This window comes from Lepisma saccharinum, chromosome 4 (assembly GCF_977018435.1).
Source record: "Lepisma saccharinum chromosome 4, izLepSacc3.1, whole genome shotgun sequence".
NCBI lineage: Eukaryota > Metazoa > Arthropoda > Insecta > Zygentoma > Lepismatidae > Lepisma > Lepisma saccharinum.
Genome location: NC_139232.1, coordinates 11,351,566 through 11,372,764, shown reverse-complemented (window position 1 = coordinate 11,372,764; position 21,199 = coordinate 11,351,566). Strand labels below are relative to the sequence as shown.

The 21,199-nt window shown below is 39.8% G+C and overlaps 1 protein-coding gene across 9 annotated transcripts in view; it reads left to right on the top strand.

The window, feature by feature from the left end:
* The first annotated feature begins 9,307 nt into the window (after positions 1–9,307).
* LOC145986374 (uncharacterized) overlaps positions 9,308–21,199 on the top strand; it is a 219,815-nt gene continuing 207,923 nt past the window's right edge. For all 9 annotated transcript variants that reach the window (XM_083120301.1, XM_083120300.1, XM_083120302.1 and 6 more), the window contains exon 1: positions 9,308–9,421. In XM_083120301.1, the coding sequence (XP_082976427.1) occupies positions 9,342–9,421 (80 nt within the window). In that variant the 5' untranslated portion in view covers positions 9,308–9,341. The remainder of the gene's footprint in view (positions 9,422–21,199) is intronic.

The window sequence follows — 21,199 nt, the reverse complement described above, 5'->3', positions numbered from 1 at the left end:
AATTATATACATTTCCTGCAAGAATCTGACTGTACTTGAGGGACTTAAATTTGTTTCTTGCGGACGCGTACTTTACGATTTTACGTAACAATAAAATGAGATTCACAATTATTATTATCATCTAAGTCCTAAAATTCAAAGTTAACTGGTACAATTAATGTGCAACAAAGTCAAAATTGCTAATTAGAAAAAGTCAAATTAGCTGTATCAATTGATGACACCAAAGAATAGTGCAAATGACTATCGTTTTATGATTTGTTGATGTTGAAGCCGATTGTGTCAAGGAGCTTATAAGTAGATACTTTGGGCCCCTAGACAGGATTGTGGTGAAGCGCACCCCCCTTTCCGGGTCTATCAAGCACTGGCATTTTATGTGCGTCCTTCGATATTTTCTACTGAAGCCATGGTTTGTGACATTTCCATCCTACAAATTTTGAAATGAGGAATCAAAGAACGACTCATTAAATAATATATAGGTTATATTTAAAAGTTCTTAGTTTGTATTTCTGATTTTTTTTAAAAAAAAGTTTAACACATTTAAGGATATTTCAGTTGTCTTACTGCCTAAAGAACATCTTAAAAATGTACTATTACTACTGCTCTGGTTAATGAAAATTCCAGCAGCGTACTGTATGTAGCTATGCTAAGTGTATTTCTCTGTCGCGTACTATTAAATATAATATTCGTCACTTATTATTATAGGCTATTACAAGTATAAATATGATAATTTGGTGGCCGCGGTGGCTCAGTCGGTAACGCGTCTGACTACCATGCTAAAGGTCCCGGGTTCGATCCCCGGCCGGTTCAAATCCGGGAACTTTTCTAACGGTGGAAGCGGCCCCGGCGCCCACCCAGCGTCGAATAACATGGGTACCTGGGGGAAACCCTGGGGGGTAAAGGCGGTCAGGGGCGTGATGCTGATCACATCACCCCCACTCACGACCGGATCAAGAAAGTGTGGGGCGTTACCCCCACACCCCCTATACGCCTTCATGGCGTGGTGCTATGCACAGGGGAACACTTTACCTTTACCTTTTTCTGGCGTTTCCTTGAAAGGATGGGGCCTTGCATTCTAATCTCGCCCAGGACCTCGCGATATGTTGCTACTCCACTGTATCTAAGATTTTGTAACTTCTCAAATTAGTTTCATTATTATGTTAAACCAACTACCACATATTTTCCAAATTTGTTTCGAAAGTCTTGAAAAAAAAAATTGTGTCCCTTGTTCATTTTATGTCACTTCTCTCGGTTTCATTTTTACGTTGTTTGTTGAAATGTGTAAATAGCATTATCTGCTATTTGCACCGTATGAAGATACAAGCTAACAATTATATTTGATATCGTAATACTATCAATGCGGTCTGTAGAACTAGATAACTAGCAACAACATGAGCGAACGACGATATGTTAAAAGACAAGACAATATTCAAAAACCTTTTATAATGCTAATTCTGATTTCATGTTCCATTTTATGGACCATCGTGCCTTGGTGTTCAGAGGGTGGTGGTGGGTGGGGGGGGAATCTTGAGCAACTAATTCGGATATTGAATTAACAAAATTACACCAGAGAGAAAATCTGTTTGATTGATTGATTCATTTATTTGGTCAATTTATGCACAATAAAGCTAATCGGGACTGGACCTATAGTTTAAAGTAGGATCCGAACTATCATGTTCCTCCACCGGGTATCGAACCCGGGACCCCTTGGTTACAGAGCGATGACACTACCACTGCGCCATAGGGGAGCACCCCCCAAAGTATAATGTAGAACAACCACCAGTCACACAAACTTCCAAAATATTTACGATGGCACTTTTTGCGAAATTTGGTTCGTATTCCTTTACAGGTGTTAGCAGTGGCAGCGATTAGGGGCGGGACCGAGAGAGTGCAGTTGCCCCCCCCCCTTTTGCCACGTTTGCACCACGCTAACCTCATGTACCAAGGGAAATTATACTGTCCTTCCCCCCCCCCCTTACTTTTGCACCTTGGTCCCTAGTTTTGGAACCCAATCGCCGCCACTGGGTGTGAGTGATGCAAATGTTTTCTACCATGGAATAAATGTCTGCAATTTCAAATTGATAAAGGTGATGAACATTTTAAGTGCTCCTAGAACAGTTTAGAATCTAAAAGTTGGCAACGGTGACTGCGTGACTCATGTATCTGGAGACTGTGCAAAACCGGAATGAACGTTCGCTGAAGATAAGCGAGCTTCGTTTTGCAAGGCCTCCCAGTTACCGTGGGCTTTCCATGCTTGACGGGTCAAAACCCAGGTCTATAGTTTTACTCGCCCGCTCGCCAGCCAGGCGGGCCTAGTAAGAGATTCTGGCCGATGAGCAGCGCTTTGGTCTATACAAAGGAGATTCCAGTCGTTTGGGTCACACTTTAAATTGCAGGCCTATACGGCGTACGGTTTTAGAATAAACACGAGTTCAGCAAACACGCGGAGTGTTATTGCGCTGTTGCCAAACGCTGTGTCCAATATTCAACTACTTTATTTTTATATAATATACACAGTATATTATGAGTATAGTGAAATAATATAGTGAATATTTCTACACAGGATTATAATATCATATCACTGCAGCATATAAAAACCCAAACTGTATCAGTCTCGCAATGTTCGAGAAGGCCCACGACAATGAAGGGCAATATTGAAACGAATTTAGCACCCATTGTTTTCCCAAGACACAACAACTCAGCTGTGTCAACATGAAAAAACAGACTGAAGGAAAATTAAAGGGTAATTGTATTGGTGTTTTGAGACGTAGTTTCCAGTGTTTCTTCCAGAAACGATAACTCCGGCTGTAGGCGACGGAAATGTATGGGACTTGGACAGACAGTCAGGTTCAAAATGCCATGCCCCATCTTATGATGAACCTTAAAGTGGAGAGTTTTATGAAAACTTCTTGCGCGCAAGAACACGGCGCGCCGAAGTTTTCTAACTGTGCAACGTTTCACTCCTGCCATAGGCTGGTAGTTCATATTATACTCTGTCCCTGGAATCTATGGAACGAGCGAACGAACGCAAGTAGTGACTCGACAGGGCTCAACCAATGATCATGTGCTTGGGAACGGGACTGCGTGGAGGGAGAAAGCGACTGTAGCTCCCAGCTGGTTGTATAGTCCATGCATTTACTTCGTTAACGTACAAGAACTGAAGACAGCCGTCGTGGGTGGGGTTAAACAGCGGGCGAGTTGTTATCGTCACACTCAACCTTCAGCCAATGGGCGCAGCTATCATTCTGATCGTCTACTCCACGTGGAGTCTCAGTCACATGACTGCGGATACGCGATTGTAGTACTTTCTAACTTCAATGAGGCGTAGAGTAGATGAGGAGAGTAGTGCGTTGAATTTGATTGTTGCAGCTGGTGGGCGTGCTACGTGGACTCCAAAGCCAGCCGGTCGTTAACGAAGCTAGCGCGTCGACTATATCTGCGTGTAATGCTTCGCTCCACACACCTCCTTCCTATCCTCCTGCGCAACTTACAGGCAATATTTCTCTGGAAGGACGAACTTCAAGCACTATAATTGGGTGTATAGAATACCGTGGTGACGTCCCTGCCCACAAACTTTTAAGCCTTTGGAACCGGATTGTTGTGGTCTCTGCTTTGAGATGATTACCAAGGTCTTTGCTGTTCTTTTATTTGGCTTCCTTCGCCTTTTACCGTCTCTATTTATAGTCAGCTTCCGCGCGATGTCTTCCAGCTGGAGAGCTGTGTTTACGTCTCCCCAACGCACATAAAATGCTTGCCACGTGACCGAGTGATTTCGCCGTTTAGAGATCGTCTCGATCAGTGTTGCCATATGAAGGGAAATTTCCCTTTTTGCAGGGAAATTTGGACCGAATTTCAAGCCAAATAGGGAAATTCCATGAAAAAATATAAAAATTTCATGGAAATGTGAAGACATCATAACAATATTTGCTCATGTTATATTTGGTTCCTTAATGTTTTGCTGTCATTTCTTATTTCCAAGTCTTTTAGTATAAGCCTAATGTCTATTTATATGTCTGTTTCGTTTATTTTACGTAGCTTTTCTAACACCTTGGGTTAATAGCGACGACGAGGATACATGATAACACGAAAGGAGTGATGGACAGAACCGTAGCCAGAATTTTAATATTTGGGGGGAGCTCATCCTTTATCAGTAACCATCTAAAGGCGAAAAAATGGGGGACCAAGATGTTCAATCCTTCTAAGGAAGTAAATTAATTACCACCATACTATTAAAATTAGATATTTGTAGGATTTCGGGGGGGGCTCCCCTGGCTAAGCCTGGTGATGGAACAAAGACAACTATACGCTCATGCTTTGACCATTCTTGCTACTTCTACTATTGACACCACTACAACTTATTATCATTACTTGTATTATTATTATCACTCTATTAATATTATTATAATTATATGATTTTTCCTGGATGAAGAAAAAATTTGGCGAAAGGGGGAAATTTTTACCCCTTTTTAGGTAAATTGTACCGTCAGGTGGTGGCAACACTGGTCTCGACTTCCATCGGTGCTCGTAAGAGACGCACGCGGAAGCAAACTTCATTTCATCTTCAGTCGTAAAAATAATTCACTATTTTACTTCGGTGCTCTTTGTGAGCTCAGTGTAAGAGCAAGTAAAGGAAATTATTCGTAATTCCCGAAGCAGTTTTTCTGTGTTGTAGTTTCTTAACGTTCTGCTTTTTCTAAATTTTGTATCCGAACTTTTTTTTGTTGTTGTTAATGGAAGCATTAAATCGTAACGGCTCTTTCAAATAGGTCACTGGAAAGATATACCTGAGAAATTCGGGGAATCTGTAGAATCATGGGTATTTTTAGATTGCATCGGGGTAGTTCCACAGGCGCCGAGTTTGGGCTGAGAGGGAAATGCATTTTCTGTCAGTGGACTTCTTAAAATTTGAACTCCAAGGGGACACGAAAAAATTTGGAATTTTGAAGAAAAACATTCATTTTTAATGACGATATCGGAAATTTGATATCGCGATATATGGTCAAGAAAATATCGTCATGCACGATACGATACGATATTTTTTCCGTATCGTGATATCGGCTATATCGTCACCACGATATATATCGCCAAATATCGTGACGATATATCGTCAATACCATACATATCGCCAAATATCGTTACGACATATCGTCAATGCGATATATACAGGGTGTCGCAAAACTCTTTCAACAACTCTTGGGTGCTGGTAGATATCATAAAAACAATTAACTTTTCCCTATAAAGTTTACCTCGAAAGCGCTTAGTTTCTGCGCTATATGCCCTTAAAATCTATCCTGTACGTATGCAACCCAACACAACAAACGCCCACTGTGACATAACTACCAGGGGCGTGTGCCAGGGTTGCCACTAGCGTTCCTCGTTGAGAGAGACGACTTTAAAACAACAACTTGTTTTCAAGTCGTCTCTCTTAACGAGGAACGCTAGTCTCGCCTGAGCAAAATCCAAAACATTAATGATACTTGCGATATTGTAAGAAGCTTTGACAGTATTTATAAACTGACCAAGACAAATAATGGATAGACTGAATTTCAAGATTACTCATTCTAAAATATCTCCATATTTTTTTGATTCATTTGGTTTATTTTAATTCGCTTTTCTGCCACCTTTGGCTAATCGCGAAGATGAGGATCATATGATGAAGTAACAAATGACACCAATGTCTAGGCCAGGATTTAAACCCGAGACACCTGGCGCCGTAGCGAGCTGTGATAATCACATCATTAGAAGATGCCATTGAAAATTTGCTATCGTTGTAGAGTTAGGCAAAACACATAACGCCCTGTATAGAAGCTAATATTTCAGGGTTTAGGTGTCTCATTTGTATTGCCAGTCACTGTACCATTATATGAATACTGAAAAATCTAATTTCTCTCCGGTTGTAAAAAATTTCAAAAGTTATTCGTAAGAAATTATTCTATCCATTACCGTCCCAAATAGCGCAGAATCCCGAATCCCATGAAAACTTAGTGAAATTTATTAGAAATTGTTCCTGCAAGGCTCCCGTTTCCGGCTTTCCGTGCAACCCAGTCGTATCAATGGAGGCAATTATTTGTCCGACAAAGGTTTTCATGGCGTTTGGTCAATTGATTGATCGTATTTTACACGCCCAGGGTCGAACGACACGTTTGCTAACCGTTATTCAATTGTCCTGCGACAGATGGATGGGAATTAATGTTAGCGGATGACACAGCAAATATCTTTGGTCGTAAGTTCCGATAAGCATGAAGTTTCCTCGATTAAAATATAAAAAAATAGTCCCTGGATATTTACCGACACTTTCTATACTATTTCAGAAGTGATGGTTTTCCCTTGAGAATGGTATCTGAATAATGTGACGTTGAGCAATTATTCTGTCTTTTAACGGCTAGGTATCTTAATGTAAAGCTACAACTTGCCTAACGTATAGAACATAGCTAAACTTTGTCCAAGGAATCTCTGCAGCAAACGAAAGGGCGAAACCAATGAACGCGTTAGAGGGAAAGTGAGTGCATGGAGAGGAACAAGCGGCTGCAGCTTCCAGCAGTTTGCAGCAGCACGTCCTATTTTCTCCCGCTGTCTACCGTTATGCGAGGCCTTGCTCCACCTATTTTGAGACTGAGTGTAGGGAGCAGTGTATGTGTGTGTGGGGGGGGGGGGGGGGGCAGAGAATTGGTGACTTTTTTGCAGCTTTAAATACATCTTTAATCTTTTGCCGAACACTTGATTGATTGATTGAGTTGGTGTTTTAAGTTCACTTTATACACAGTAAGGCTAAACGGGACCCGATCTACATTATGAAGTGGGATCCGAAACACTATGTATCGAACCTAAGGCCCCTTGAATAGTGTTTGAAACATGGAGATAATAGCTCTTACTTCAAAATATTAATACCATATGATATCGATGATATAATATTTGAGATTTTTATAGTTACTTTGTTACTTGTATACGTCAAGCCAACGCCTGCAAATTCCTCTGGCTAAATTTCCGAATCTGCTAAGAGCAAATTTATGATACCTGTGTAATCCGTGATTTCGGGCTAGTAAGGAGGAAAACTGAAGATTTTCTTTTTTAAATTGAACTTTTAAGAGAGAACCTACAACTATAGTATTTTATTTATGAAAATTCCAAAGCGTATACATCATCTTTAAAGCCTTTTTTTAAAGTGAGTAATGTTTGTGTGAAACACCGTTAATAATTTTTGGCCTCTTTCGTCCCGAAAATTCTGAAATTTTGCCTACTCTCAGAAGATACGAAACGAGAAGTGACGGAAACTTTATCATGAACACCATTTTAATAATTTAGGTATATAGCATCCCCGATGGCATAGCCGTAACGTGATCCCCTTGTAATCAAGGGGTCCCGTGTTCGATACCCGATGGAGGCACATGGTGGTTCTGTAGGTCCAGTCCCGACTAGTCGTTGTTACGTTGCCAGGATTCTATCACAGCAAAAAAACGTATAAATTTCTTCTTCTCGGAGAACAACGAGACGATTCAAGCCTTCTCTGAGGGGACCTCAGCCGTGGTATAAGCTTTAAGACTTTCGATGACGTAAGCATCTACACTACATGTCAGTCAGAACTCAATAGAACTTCACTGGTGTTAGTTCAATACAATCTACACTCGCAAAAAAGAACAAAAAAAAAAACGGATGCGAGCGAAGTGCATTAATCTTGAAAACTTTTCTTCAATTACACTATTGAAATCATACATTTAATCGACTTACATCTTCTTCTTTTTATTTTTGGCTCACACCGCGTATGTTTTCGATTTCTAGCCAACGTTGCTGAGTTCAGGTACTATACTATCATATATGTTCCAAACTCTTGATGAATATTTTTCACTATTGACTTGTTGATTGCTGTTGTCCATTCTGTTCTTATGATGTAACGACTTTGCGAGGCCTTATGGATTTAAATTTTCTTGAGGGTCATGGTTGTTTAGATTGTAAACCTATGTTTTCTAGCGAAACTATAAAGAATCCAAATAACTGCAATGCGAGTTTCAGATATTAATGTAGATAAAGATATCGGAAATGGAACCGTGCGTGTTTTAAGTTTTTATATAAAGAGTATCTGTGTTGTTGCCTTAAGTGATATTCGAAAAATAAATGGTTGGGTGTTTGATTAGCATCTCCGCACTGACAGGAAGTTGATGGCACAATCTTTAAGCGAGGCAAATGTTGATTTACTAATACATGGCCTGTACGCATGCTTAATATGAAAACAACCACTGCCAGAGGTAGATTCATGTTTTGGTACCAAGGTCTATGATTTCTGACTTGAGCATGCCACTTATCGGATGTGGTATTTTGTAGCTCTATTTTGCACCACTCCTCCCACTGTTTTTGTAGCTTATGTGTTACTCTGGGTAATAGATCTGTATAAGGTAATCGAAGAGGTGTTACATTATCGAAATCATACATTTATTCGGCTTACATCATCCACTCTAATTAACAACTAACTTCTCGCAGCAACCGGAAGAAACTTTTAGGTTAGTCAATAACCATTCGCATTACAAAATTGCTTCAAAACAAATTTAAAGCCATAATATGACAAAAGTATTGATTTTACATTTAACGCATCACATTATTGAACCACATAGGGGCGTAATGAACTTATAAACAAACTCAAACAAACTAAACAATAATCTGGGTAGAAGTGGAAACAGCATTGTGAAATAGATCTGCTTTCTTATTGTTGTTAATTTCAAACATTTGGACATTTTTTTCCATTATCTGAGAACAGTAAGACATATTTGAGTTCAGCAGGTGGATAGGCTCGTTGAGGGTACAAAGGATAATATTGCTTCGTTTTGTAAATATTTCAGTATTGGGATATTTCGTTATGTTGCCGTTAATTCGTACACAAGAAATACTGATATCTGATACTCGAATGTCAATTCAGACATGTTCCATTTTGACAATATCTCGCACATTCATTCGTAAAACAGTGTTTTCTATATTGCTGATGCGTGAGTATCTTAAAATGTCGATACTGAAATCGTGCACTGATATCCCAGCAGAAAGCGAAATCTCTGAGACTCATAATTTTTGCCGTTGTCTTTTGAAAAGTACTGTTGCAAAAGTGGGAGTGGGTGGATGAAGAACAATCTTATAGCTGGAAGACAGGGAAAAAGTCTGAAATTGCGTTACCGTTAGTCATTTTCTTCTTTTGGAAATACTCCATTCTTTTGTCCTCAATCGAATGGCTGGAGGACTTCAGAGGCTGTACGGCCTCTGTTAGATACAGAACACAAATTCCTTCTCGAGCTTGATTGAAATTTTTCCCCTATTCTTCTTTCCAGGAGAGGCTGTTGCTGTCCGTGCTGCCCCAACACGTTGCCATGGAAATGAAAGCGGACATCATTTCCCCCGTCGAGGGTCAGTTCCACAAGATTTATATCCAGAAGCATGAAAATGTCAGGTGAGTAGCTTTTTTTTCCCCTCTCTCTCTCTCTCTCTTTTGTCTTTTTCGAAGTCTAGTAGCCACAGTTCCATGTTTGAGCATTTTTTTTAATCCAAAAAGTGCTACCCCTTTTGTTTGGTCCTTTTTTTAAACGAAAATACAGATAAATGTATGCATTTTTGCTTCTTCCACTGCTAATGTAATTTGGCAAGGAGTTCGAATGTTTGCGTGTGCACATTTTACTGCCGATGGCTGAATCCCAAGTTGCATATTGCATGCAAATAGAATTGCAAAATAAGTTCTTGTTTCAGATATATCGTTCGTGGCGGAAATGAGCAATGTGGTATCTCAAAAATTTCCAGTCCGCGGAGGGGAGGTCCAGTAACTACTCTTGAAGCATCGGGATATGTAAATTCTGCGTGTAGTTGCCCTCCCGCCAAGAGTAAAAAAATATTAACGAGAGGGGGAATTCTCCTTCATCCACCTTTCAAAAACACCCTGCAAACAAACACATGTCTTCATAATTAATAACTTGAAACGATGCACGTTTGGGTCAAAATTACCCAAGCGAATTTGAAATATATTTTTTTTGTTATTTCCAGTGAGTGCCCGAGCCCACCCTTGTCAGTGCCTTTTCACTGAACCCTTTCGAAGCGGGGACATTGAATCAGCAGTGAGACTTTGTTAGTTCGGCTCACAGGACCATAGAAACAATGCCTTAGCGTTTTTCACCCAAGCACACTCATACCTCTCAGGTTCGCATTTCAACCCGCCTCTTATTTTTATCAATCTTGTAATACTATAAAAAAATGATCAAACTTGATAAAATTAGTATACTCAATAAAGATACTGTTATTTAAATTATTTAAAACAATTGTATAATTTAATTTGGACATGGGAAGTAATTTTGCTTGTGAGCAATATCTACCCAACGCGCATGCTGCAGAGAAGTTACATTTGAGTCTGAACTTTCCAATATGTAAGCTTCCCATCATTTTAGTTACCTCTTCAATAAATCTGGCAATATCTAATTTGTCAACAACACTTGCCAATATTGCGAAATACTTGAAATTTCAGTTGGAAAATAAAGCCGTGTTGTGGAATACTAAGGAGGCATTCTCTTGCAGACATCCATAAAGAAACTTTTTCCGCTGGAAAAGTTCCTAACTCCCCAGCCGTAACTCCACTGCATGTTCCATGACAAGGGGTGGAGCCGGGGGAAATAGCTTGTGCCTCAGTGCCGCAAATAAGTGCAGAAAAGAGTTGGGAACATTTGTGCAAAAGCAAAGGAAAGAAGCCAGCAACGAACTTCCTGGGGAGCCCTTCTTATTGTATACAGGAATCTGCAATATTGGTCTCTGAAGTGGTGGATGTCACATCATGCTTAGACAAGATGGCAACTTGATGTCCAGAACTGTATATTTTTACGCTATCACTAATGAAATCGGCAAATAATGGATTTACATTCCATGGGTTTACCCGGAAGGCGCAGTTACGTCTTAAAAAAAAATCCCAGCGGATATTTTTTGGCGGGGCTGGTCCAAAAGGGGTTATTATGACCCCTCCACTCAACCATTCGACACGCCATTAATTATTTCATTTTGTGTCCTCTCCGATTGCATATCTGTAATGTCGTCGTTATGTAATCAAGCGGTTCCGGGTCCAATACCCACTTTCAACTGTAGGTCCAGTCCCGATTAGCCTAGCTGTGCATAATTTAAAACTCAAACTAATTTTGCATCATAACATTGCTTGGAACTGCGGTAGTCCAGTTGGTAAGGTATCTGACTAGTAACTGAATTGGGCACAAACTGGAAGCAGCCTATTTCGTCATCGTTAGCATCCAAACTGCCGAGATCCGTAATCCGAACGCGCTACTTTCTGGGTACCCTGCACCATAAACGTCCTCCTCCCGGCGTAAAGTCGGACAAATATGATTTACCTGATCCAAGAAACCGGATAACCTTGCATTACAGATGAAGTTCTCCCATAAAGCGTAAATTGGTCATATTACTATAAATGTTACACAGTTTTTATTTTTCGAATTTCTAGCAGTATTGTTGATTTTAGTGGAAAAGAAATATAAGAATAACAATTGAAGATCTTATTTAGAGTTTTGAAATTAAAAAAAAAAGATAATTGAAACCCATTGATAAATAACTGAGAAACAAGCGATATAAAAATACGAATTCCGCCATTTTGAATCTCCAATATGGCGGCTAAGCACCAAAAGGAAACTCAACGTTTTTAGGTCGTTGAAGTGTCGTTGTTTCTAGATTTAAATTAGAAGTGTCGGTTTTGGGAAACAGGCTTGGGTTCAAATGTATGAACTTTTTTTGGATAACTCAATAAATATTTGAGCAGATAGGGTACCATATCCTAGGAACGCCAGCCTCTCAAAGCAATTTATTCAGTAGTTACAGTTTGGTAAAATTTAGGGCGAATTCATTCCAACATTCGTTATTTGCCGCGGCATTGAAAAACATTCTTATTTGCCGCGGCATTGGAAAACATTCTTATTTGCCGCGGCATTCAAAAAGTTATCTTCACAGAAGCAGCCCTGGCGGCCCAAGAAAGCCAGTCATGAATCTGAAAATTTGCAGGTCTCTATGTGAGATACATAAGCACAATCTGTAGAAGTTTCATCAAAATTGAAAAGGTTCGAGCTGGAATTCCTAGGTCACTTGACATGGAATGACCCTGTATATAGTGTGTGCATGTGTGAACACCCAACGGCGAAAAAACAGTAGGTGAACTGTCCACCACCACTTTCATTCGGTCTGTATTTCACAATGTGATGATAATGAATTGAAATAAAGACGTCAATAAGCAAAGAACAATGCCTGCTTCGAACCAACATAGTTTCATTCCCTAAAACAACGCAGGGTGTAAAATAAGAAAGTAATGAAAATTGCGGTGGACAATTTGCCTACCATTACCTTTGCCGTTGACTATACAATGTATCGGAAAACTTTTTAAGTAGAGTGCGGATAGGGAAATACTAATATGAGAGAAAGATTGAAGACAAGAATAAACGCAGGATAGGAGGTAGGGAAATAAAGAGGGAAGAAATAGGAACAGAAGGAAGAACATAGATGAAGAGAGGAAAAATCAAAGAACGGGACACATGGAGAGAGAGGGGAAAACAGCGGATGAAGGAAAGAAGAACAGGAGAACGAAAGAGAAGGCGTAGAAACAGATGGAGAAGGAAGGAAGAACAGGAGAACGAAAGAGGCGGCCAAAAAACAGGGAGAAGGAAAGAAGAATAGGAGGACGAAAGAGAAGGCAGAGAAACAGAGGGAGAAGGAAAGAAGAACAGGAGAACGAAAGGGGAGGCAGAGAAACAGAGGGAGAAGGAAAGATGAACACTAGTACGAAAGAGAAGGCAGGGAAACAGAGGGAGAAGGAAAGAAGAACAGGAGAACGATAGAGGAGGCCGAGGAACAGAGGGAGAAGGAAAGATGAACAGGAGAACGAAACGGAAGGCAAAGAAACAGAGGGAGAAGGAAGGAAGAACAGGAGAACGATAGAGGAGGCCGAGGAACAGAGGGAGAAGGGAAAATGAACAGATGAATAAGGAACAGTAGGATAAAGAAAGGGAGGTTAAGAAACAGAGGAGAAAGAAATAAGAACAGGTATAATTCCTTTCCCGGATTCTCTGGCGTTCTGTGCGCATGTTGAAGGGTGTGCGCCTCGTCCAATGAACGCGCGGAGGGGAGGGGCATCCACGGGAGGAGGCTCATTCGCGGTCCAGTAGTTCCGTAGTACACATGTAAGCTCGCAAGTCTAGGGGAACTCTGCATTCAGGAGAGCGCCTCATAGTGTTGAATGTGTTCGAGAACAACTTGTTTGAAAAGTTTAAAACACTTGGCTTTGTTTTTTTTTTACAAATGTTTAAAACAACGTGTTTGAAACATGTTTTTCATACTTGTTTAAAACTCATTTTGATACACGATGTTTCATAGTTTGTGGTTATTTGAATGTTTTTTGAAAATGTATGTTAAATTTGTTTTAATTTTTTTTTCTGTTCTTCGTAGCATCAAAAGACAAAAAAAACGTGCAATATTATTTGTTATTTGTGTAAAACAATACATTGGCTATTGTTGAGAATAAAAGAAGAAATTGGCAGCAGAAAGCGTCTTGCTTTACGGCCGTTATACCGCGCGGCACTTCGTTGCTTTCATCCTACACCCTTCTCCACCTAGTCTGACCCCGCCCACAATCTTTCTCCTCTGCGCGTCGCTACTCCAGAGAATCCGGTAAAGCAGTATAGAAGAAAAGAGGAACAGGGGGAGAAAGAAGAGGAGGCAGAGAAACAGAGAAAGAAGAAAGGTAAACAGGGGGGATAGAGATAGATAGTGATACAGAAGAAAAATATAAGAAACAGAAGTATACAGACAGATAAGAGTAATAGAGATAATACAGAGGAGAATGTAGATACCTTTGAAGCCATGACTCTTATCATTCTCATGATCACAATTAAAAATATCCATGCAAAATTAGAAAAATATGGTTGAAATATTTTCGAATTTGCGTTCAGGCAAGTTTGCCTAATCTCATTGATAGGTTTTCTGCCTTCGTTCATGCATATGTATCGGGAATGCACGGAGTATTTCTGGAAATTACCAGATCGCAAATAACCCGAGTTGTTCATAATGTAGGGCATTTCGTTTCGCGTTAATTGATCATGAAGCGGAGCGTGGAAGTTAAAAACAACAATGGGCGTGTCATGCAGTTTATGCAGCATGTGGGAAACTCCTTTCTCTGTTTTATGGAGTCATGTGATCATGGTCGGTTCGAGCTTCAAGGGGATGATTCCAAATAGGCGGTCGCCGTGAGAATGAATAAACATTCGTTGGCCGAGCTCGAAAATTTGTAACCTTGATTGAGAGTGACAATTGTTGGTTTATTTAATAAAATTAAGGATTGGAAGGGAGTTTTTTTACTACTACGGATTTAAATTCCGGAGATTTTCATTGGAGATTCGGAAATTTTCCAAATTAGAAACGATCTAAAATGTATTCAAGTACCAATCGGTAATAACCCGACTTATATTTTTTTTTACTTTTAATTATATATTTATTTCGAACATACAAGCACATGCCCAATTACAGTGTTCACAGAGTATTATGTAAACAAGAAAGTAATACAAAAATAATATTAAATCAAGTGAGAAATATGACATTTCAATCTACAACATACTTATAAACATGGATTGATTTCATATATTGCTTGAATTAATAGAGTTTGTGTTATATTTGTATTATAAGTAGGTAATCAGCAGTAGTACATGTAAATAGTAGTAGTGTAAAATAGATATTGAGTAATAAATTGCAAGCAACATGTGTATTTGAAAGAGAAGTATATATATATAAGCCGGACCCTGTGGCCGAGTGGTTATCACATCGCGCTTGCGACGCGAAGGGTCCCGCGTTCGAATCCCGCTCGGGCTTGGTTGTTTGTGAATGTCCATTCATCAATTTCATCACTCATCCCTATCTTCGCATATTAGCCAAGAGGCACAAACCGCGAAGTAAAATAAACTAAATCAATCAATCTTCCTCATAATCTTGTAGAGGAGTGAAAAGGCTTTTGGCTACCTCATGTCCACGTGGGTGTCTCTGGTTGAAGCCGCATTTTCCCTTACGTGAATTCTCTCTAGCGACTACTTGCGCAGAGCCTTGTTTTCGTTCGCTTGCTCCAGAGATTCCGGAACAGTGTGTAAATAGCCTAATTCTCAGTTTCATTCTTCACCTTAAGTGTGGATCTGATGGTAGAAAAGGAAGTGCAAGAACTCACCATACTTCCCTTCAAGGTCTTGAAACTCACTGTGCCTGAAATAGCACCTCCATTTTCTTTACTACGCTTCATTTCTGAGAGGAGCTTCGTATTGCTAAGGTCTTATTCTTCTTCTAGCACACTCTCTACTCTTTTAATTTCATTAGAAAGCTTTGTCACGTCAGGTGAAGTTCAGGTCATATTTCAGAGAGCATCAGAGGCGAGAAAAATTGCCGACACAAGAGGCCCTCGTAACTTCCGCTACATGAGCTTTGATGGGGAAAGTGAAGACACGTCGGAAGGAATTGCTCGCAATACCAGTCGTGCAGTCCGAGGCGAGGCGCTTAAACGGATATAGATGTTGTTCTAGTCCTAAGCATAATTTTTCTAAGCTTGTAGGAACTCTGCGTGGGTTTTTTATGTTAGTAGACAAGTTAGGTAAAAAGTAGTGAGAATACTCGTGAGTGGTAAATAATTTCTATGACTAAAATATGCATCTTATGGAAGAAACTAAAAAAAAAATCGTCAAAAATAATGTTTCTGGTGCAGTGTTGCCAACGGAACCGTCCTCTCTCAAATGAAAACCTTCATTTGTTTTCGTTTCTTGTCTAGTAGATTTCTGTATGTAGGGTTTCACAAGTTTGCTGCATTTTGGCACAGACCTTTTGCTGATCTTCATCGTATTTTCAAGTTTGAGTTAGTGCCTGTATACCTTAAAGCCAGTCTCACACGGTGGTTAAGTGGGTCCTCACTTCCCGACCCACGTCCAACTGGAAACTACCGTAAGATTTTTTACGTCTTCAGTTCGCGAAGGCAGCAAAAGAGGTCTCCACTATCCTTAAAATCGCATCTTTAAAAATGGCAACAAACACGGTATACCACTTCGCAAGTTTACATGCTAATAACTGCTGAAGATTTGGAAAAAATAATGTTTTCTATTAAAACAATAAGAGAATAACATTGGCACTGTTGAAAAATGTAGTACATGTAACCCTTGGCATCCGAGCCTTTCATTTGATACACATACAAGCATTCATGAATGATAAGATCAGGTAATGAATACCCAAGAAGTTTAATTTTGCCCAGAAACATGTTGTTGCACAATATTAGAATTTACAATAAACTTTACAAAATTGTACCCTTAAAATTTATCAATCTGGCTGTTCATTTACAAAAACATGACGAAACATTTTTTTTATTTTTAAGTGAATATTTCATCATGCATAAAGATATATAAGGGATAATTACTACAGAAATGTATATGTTTTATAAATATGTTTTTAAAAACTGAACCATTGAACTACCGTTAATACTTTAAAAACGGTCGTCGTCATTTTTACGGCAGTTGGATGACAACGGAAATTGACGGTCTTCCAACTTTTTTGGTTTCAAATTCTCAAAAACACTTTTCAGTATTACATTTTGGAACTTTTAAAGACCCTTTTATTACGCTGCCGCCGGACACGTGTCAAGGTTTGCTTGACTGGTATTCCTGACTGAAACGGCAATGTTATCTCCAAACCTGAGTGTCAAACCCGCAGCATGTAGGAATACTTTTACAGAAACACAAAATATACCAGATTTCCTTAACAAACATGACTTTTTCTTTACCTATTTTAGATGACGTTATGCAGAATGACCTACTCCTATCAATTTTATTTCATCAGTAACACATAGTTCAATACATTCATACACTACATAACGTCATAAAAAGGAACACTAGAAGTACGGCGTTATTAAAATCTGTAAACATTCTGTAAGTACCAAATATCTATACAATATTTGAATGAAGTGACAAAATCGGATTTAACGTCACCTTTACACACCAGGCTTATCGAAACTGAATCTATAGCGTAGATTTCGGTAAGAGACCTAGCTTCCTACATTCCTTGCGTGGACATAATATTTGCAATTTGACTACCCAGACTGTTAAAACCATCTTTACTCCCCCTTTTCTTCCTGTAGTTCTAACCTTCGTCAAGAACACACGTGCACACGGCGGGTTTGACACACTGGCTTGCAGGAAAACCAATGAAGTAAGCCTTGACATACGACACGGCGAATATATCATGAACCAATTCACTGGTGAAAGTGTTCAAAAATTGCAAAACTGAAAAAAACAACTTTCTACACTCTGTCCCGGCTAACTCTGGAGCAAGGCCGCTCATAGCGGAAGAAAAGGGGAAATCGAGTGGGCAGAGCGAAGCAGTATACGCTGTTGCGAAGTCTGGTAACTGCAGTCGCCCCTCCACGCAATCCCGTTCCCTCTCACGTGTTCATTGGTGGAGCTGCCTCGCGTCACTACTTGCGCAGGGATTTGTTTTCGTTCACTTGATCCAGAGATACCCGAGACAGAGTATAGTAGCGGACAAGAGTGACCAAAACGCTGTAACTCGTGAATCCAGTTTTTGTGCATATTTCAGATACGGGGATAAAGATGTGAGCGCTCTATTCATTAAACCAATGGAGAAATTTCTAATCTTTTCCCTCGTTATGGCAGCAGTGGAATTTGCGTATCGACCGGGGGCTTATTCCGCCATGCTGGATGGCATCTCCCCTAAGCCTCGGATGGATTTATGTCCGTGGCTGACGGCGAAGATCCCCTGCGAGGGTAGGCAATGCTAGGTGCACTAAAGTAATCAATGATTAGGCGTGGCATGAATACAGGATCCCCCATTAAAAACATGAGATGCGTTCCGCGGGAATGGTTTTACAATTGAATTGAATAAAATATGGGCTGCATCTCGGAACGATGGGTGGGTTAGCCCACGAGCGAAACGAGATGGAGGGGATATCCATGTTTGTAGGCAACGCCCAGTAAGGACCTTATTTTTCTGTCCGTGAGTAATAGTCCGGTGGATTATCGCGATGGATACTCAAATTCCAATGCGCAGAGGACTTAGTTTCGTTCGCCTGCTCTAGGCATTCCCGGAACAGAGTATATTTTAAAAGTATAGACACACTAAAAGTTTTGTATTACTCATATGTAAGACCAAAACTCGAAAATGCATCTGTTATATGGAAGACAGACACAGCAAAGTACAGTGTAGCAATTGAAAGAGTCCAATCAAGATTTCTTAAATTTTTAAAATACAAATTTCAGAAAGTTTACCGCACATTTGAACACTACGACAACCTAATATATGAATGTCGGTTTACAAAGTTGTGTCACAGAAGAACGTTAAATGAAATAATATTTTTGTGGAAGTTGTTAAATCACGAAGTAGAAGCTGAGCATCTACTCTGCCAGATTAATTTTCGAATCCTGTCGTCGAAAACTAGACTCAAGAATGAGGTTTTTCTTATAAAGAAGGCTAGATCAGAAAAGAAATCTCCATTGTGGAGAATGTGCACCAGTTACAATAAATTGCTAATCAAGAATAAGACCATTGACATCTTTCTGTGAACCTATGGGAGGTCACTAAAGCCACAATTTACACAATGGCTTACGATGAAACACATATTTACTAATGAAATGGTGTGATAAAGTATGTGTATGTATGTATGTGTGTGTCTGTATATATATATATATATATATATATATATATATAATTAATAATTTAAAATATATGTTTATATCTATATATTTTTCTTCTTGTATTTCAATATTACAGTAATATATGTAACTGTATTCACTATGTATCCGTATCGGGACGCCCATGACACAAATGACTAGCTGCCGAGCACCGTGGCGGGGTAGTTATACCCTGTATCTCTGGAGCAAGCGAACGAAATCGAGTGTCTGCGCAAGTAGTGACGCGAGACGGCTCCACAAATGAACACGCGAGAGGGAACGAGATTCCGTGAAGTAAGGAAAGCGACTACAGTTACCAGCCCACGAGCAGCATGTACTGCTTCGCTCTGCTTACTCGACCCCCTTTACTTCCGCTATGCGCGGCCTTGCTCCAGAGATAATCGGGACAGGGTATATCAGAGCGCGTAACGACTTCATTGAACTTGGGTTTGAATCCAGACCTGGCCATGAGTATCCCTACATCCATTTCAACGTATCACCTTCATCTTCGCGATTAGCCAAAAGTGGCAAAAAGGCGAAGTAAAATAAACCGAATCAATCAACAAATTGTTAGGACGTGTCCGAAACACAGCTTAAGCCACCTTTTCCTTCATTGGGCGTATATTTCTTTAAGATTACTTAAATGCTTCTTCTACTCGTACATTAATCTTGAACTCCCTTACTACACTTTCACCGCTCCAAGAGGACAAAATGATATTTCGCATTTTTATTTACTAAAATTTAAACCTCTGGTTTTGCTGAGAATATACGAGGGGAGGCTAATAAGTATTGAGCCTTACCCAGAAAAAATTGAGCTAGGAAGCTGTAACTGCCACACTATTCCACATATTCCCCCAGGAAGTCAATGCACTTGCGACATCTGTACTGCAGCTTCTTAATAAGTCCCTGCAAATAAAATTCTTACGACTGCTGGTGTTACCAGTCATTTGCATCATTAGTTGCCTCCTGAACACTCCCAAATCGTTGTCCCTTGAGGTGTTTTTTTCAGATGGGAGAATAGATGATAGTCTGATGGAGCCAGGTCAGCAAATAGGGTAGATGGGGCAACACTTGAAAGCCTACGGAGGTCAGTGTCGCCGTTGTTTCACTACAGTGTGTGGCGAGGCATTGTCATGCAACAGGATGACGCCTTTGGAGAACTTTCATTTTCACTTTGGACCTGAAAAACAAAGGGAAGTTAAAATCATATAAAGTCGATATTTGCACCATTACGTATAGTAGAATTGACCAGTACACCCTACATATTTCAGCCTCCTAGCTCATTTTTTTCTGGGTAAGGCTCAATACTTATCAGCCTTCCCTGGTATATATTTTTTTCCTTTTAGCTCAAGCACACTTTTCTCAGAATCCGAGGAATAAAATGGATGAGCTAAAGGGAAGATTTTTTTTTCGATTGCCAGCAAGATAAGGGTGTAGAAGAGGTTAGATCACAGATTTCCAGTCCCTGCCATTACCAATATTCCTGATTCCTAGAGAAAACATTTATCCTGGAAATACTTTTTTTTTTTTTTGGCCATGTCGTAGAATTCTCCAAAGCCTAGCTTTTCTTCCTCCAAACCAATCCGATTTCTTTCTCCTGTCTAACGAACTCCATTCCACGTTTAATCAGGTGGGCCTCCATCTGCATTCAGAAGTCGAACGCAAATTGAATTTCGGGAAGGAACGTTATCGCTTTGACTAAGATCCGTTTGTTCGTTGCTACTTGATAACCTTCTTTCGTTCCCGAAATTTTTCGTCGATTCCCCCCCCCCCCCAATTCGATGTTTCTTTTACTCGTTATATTTCTCATTATTTCATGCTCCGTCTTCTCTCCCTTTTGGTTGTCCGTTTCTTTCCCTCAAATAACAATCTTGCTTACTTTTCTCGTCGATATGGTGGAAAAAATCTTTGCATCTTTTTTCATCTTTCTTTCTTTTGGTTTTTCTGACTTCTCAAAATTTGTCTGTTTTTCGTCGCCTTTTTGGCCACTTTTGGCTCGTTGCGACGATGAGAACGAATTATGATGATTAGACACTCACAAAGAACCTGCATGATATCCAAGCCGGGACTCGAACCGGAAACGTCGATTACGTGTCCGAAATTCGACCACCGAGTTGACTTTTTCCGGTATCAAATAACACAAGCATCTTTCCCATATACTAAATGGAAAAGTATTCATAAATAGCAGTATTAGCGTATGTGAATTGTGTCAATATATCTCTTGCGCCTTTCCTTGCTGCTTAGGTACACTTTTGTTCCTAGCTTTGTGTACCTGGTACATATATTGAACTTTCATTACTTTCTATAATTTTTTCTGATTAATTTTTCTCTGCAATTTGCATCATCGACCGGAAATCGCCATTTTTTTATATTCACATTCATTTCGCCAGTTTTTGAATCTATGTACAAGGGAATCTTTTCTCAGAATATCATCCACCTTTTTTCATTAACCCTTTGCAGTTTTGAAGGTTATTTCCCTGTTTTCCCTTCTCTGGTGTTCTTTA